Source organism: Anthonomus grandis, chromosome 23 (assembly GCF_022605725.1).
Source record: "Anthonomus grandis grandis chromosome 23, icAntGran1.3, whole genome shotgun sequence".
NCBI classification, from domain to species: Eukaryota; Metazoa; Arthropoda; class Insecta; order Coleoptera; family Curculionidae; genus Anthonomus; species Anthonomus grandis.
Genome location: NC_065568.1, coordinates 160871 through 162455, shown reverse-complemented (window position 1 = coordinate 162455; position 1585 = coordinate 160871). Strand labels below are relative to the sequence as shown.

The 1585-nt window shown below is 35.9% G+C and overlaps 1 protein-coding gene across 1 annotated transcript; it reads right to left on the bottom strand.

Moving 5' to 3' along the window:
- Positions 1-437: 437 nt before the first annotated feature.
- LOC126749277 (uncharacterized) lies at positions 438-1585 on the bottom strand. Its single transcript, XM_050458974.1, has 2 exons — positions 967-1585; positions 438-884 (listed from the first exon to the last, which is right to left on the bottom strand). The coding sequence occupies exons 1-2, from the start codon at positions 1502-1504 to the stop codon at positions 781-783; spliced, it is 642 nt and encodes a 213-aa protein (XP_050314931.1). The 5' UTR covers positions 1505-1585; the 3' UTR covers positions 438-780.

Sequence of the window (1585 nt, the reverse complement as noted above, 5' to 3'; positions counted from 1 at the left end):
CTTAAAGCCAGCTCAAATGCCCCACAAAACTTGACACAGTCTATTATTTTATTTAAATTATATCGATTTTTTGATACATTTTCGTTAAAAACTCTTACGGATTGTCGGTAAGCACTGTCTAACTGAGACCGAATATGAACACTACCGATTGTAGCATAATCTACGGCACTTTTCATGTGGTCTGCGGATAAAACATGTTTTTTAATTTTCTCTTTTAGATGCTCTAAGTCTTGAACACCGTTTTAAAGAGTCATTCGAAAAAATAATGCATACAAAACAGTAAAATGCATTACTTATTTCGCACCCACAAATCCAGTCAGTCAAATCATATAGACGGAGAGCTGGCTACATAGATAGTGCCCGCATCAGGTACATGGCTAATTTATATTAAAAATAATAGTGTTAGTGTAGACGAATATAAAAATGAATGTCTGCCATTGCAAAACTGGGGCGCAAAGGGGGGATACGCAGTGAAAGGGGTGAATTTTGGGTGGGAAAAAATTCATAAGGTACAGGGATTCTATGTACGGGAAAAGTTTTGTTATATATTTGAGAAAGTGTAAAAAAATTGGCAGACATTTTGCGAGGGGCTAACTCGCCGGCAGACTGCGCTAAAGATTGCAAAAATTAATTTAAAAAAAAATCATAAGGTACATGAATGCCAATTATTGTATTTTAAAGTTTAAACATTCCAAAAGTCATTTACAAAATGGCAGACAAAAAAATGAGGGCTAAAGCCGCGGCAGACGAGGTTAAAAAGTGCGCTGCACATCAACATTTTCAGTCACATTCGCAATCGGAATCTGATTCGGACGTGATATCTCCTTCGCTATCGATATATTCTTCTTCATTTGATTCACTTTCTGCATTAAGGTCTTCATCGCCTGTAACAAAGCACAAAGTAAAATAATTTTTAGACATTTAATAAAATAGAAAAGTTATATGTTCTGTGGATAAATATATTACCTTCGTTTGTTCCAGTATCAATAATATCTTGTATTGTACTAGGCAGCTGTGGTCCGTCGAACCATTTAAATGTATAATTTCCCTCTACTAATATCCATCCGCAAGTTTCTGGTCGTAAATATGATGGAATTTTCTTATGAGCATTTTTCCATATTGTAGCAATATATTTGGTCCTCAATAAATGCTGCGTTAATTCAGCCTGGGTAGGAGGTAAAGTGGATGAGTCAAAATTCTGCAATTTTTTTTTCTGGAAAGGTTCCTCCAAATCATTGACCTTATAGGTTTTTAAAAATAAGGCGAATCGCGCATCATTTACGGAGCTCAACAACGGAAAGTTGTACAAATTACAGATGAACTTTTCAAGAATCGGGAAAACAACGGTTTCATCACAGTCTTCATGTCCAATTTGGCCGAATGCTTTTTGTAAGTCTTCATTTTTCTTTAAGATCTGTAAAGGACGTTGCTTTCCCTTACGAAATAATGCGGGATTAAAATCGCAGCCAGTTAGAGCATGAAATCCTGGCAGAGATTGACACATTCTCTCTCCTAACTTTTCATGCAACGCCGATACGTCAATTATTCGTTGCTTATTCCAAACCCCTGTTTGAATATAAACTTT

Excerpts from the sequence above, each read along its gene's own strand:
- LOC126749277 (XM_050458974.1), bottom strand. The coding sequence starts at position 1,504 with ATGTGTCAATCTCTGCCAGGATTTCATGCTCTAACTGGCTGCGATTTT. Across the intron at positions 885-966 it reads TGATACTGGAACAAACGAAG|GCGATGAAGACCTTAATGCA; the intron begins GTAATATATTTA and ends GCTTTGTTACAG.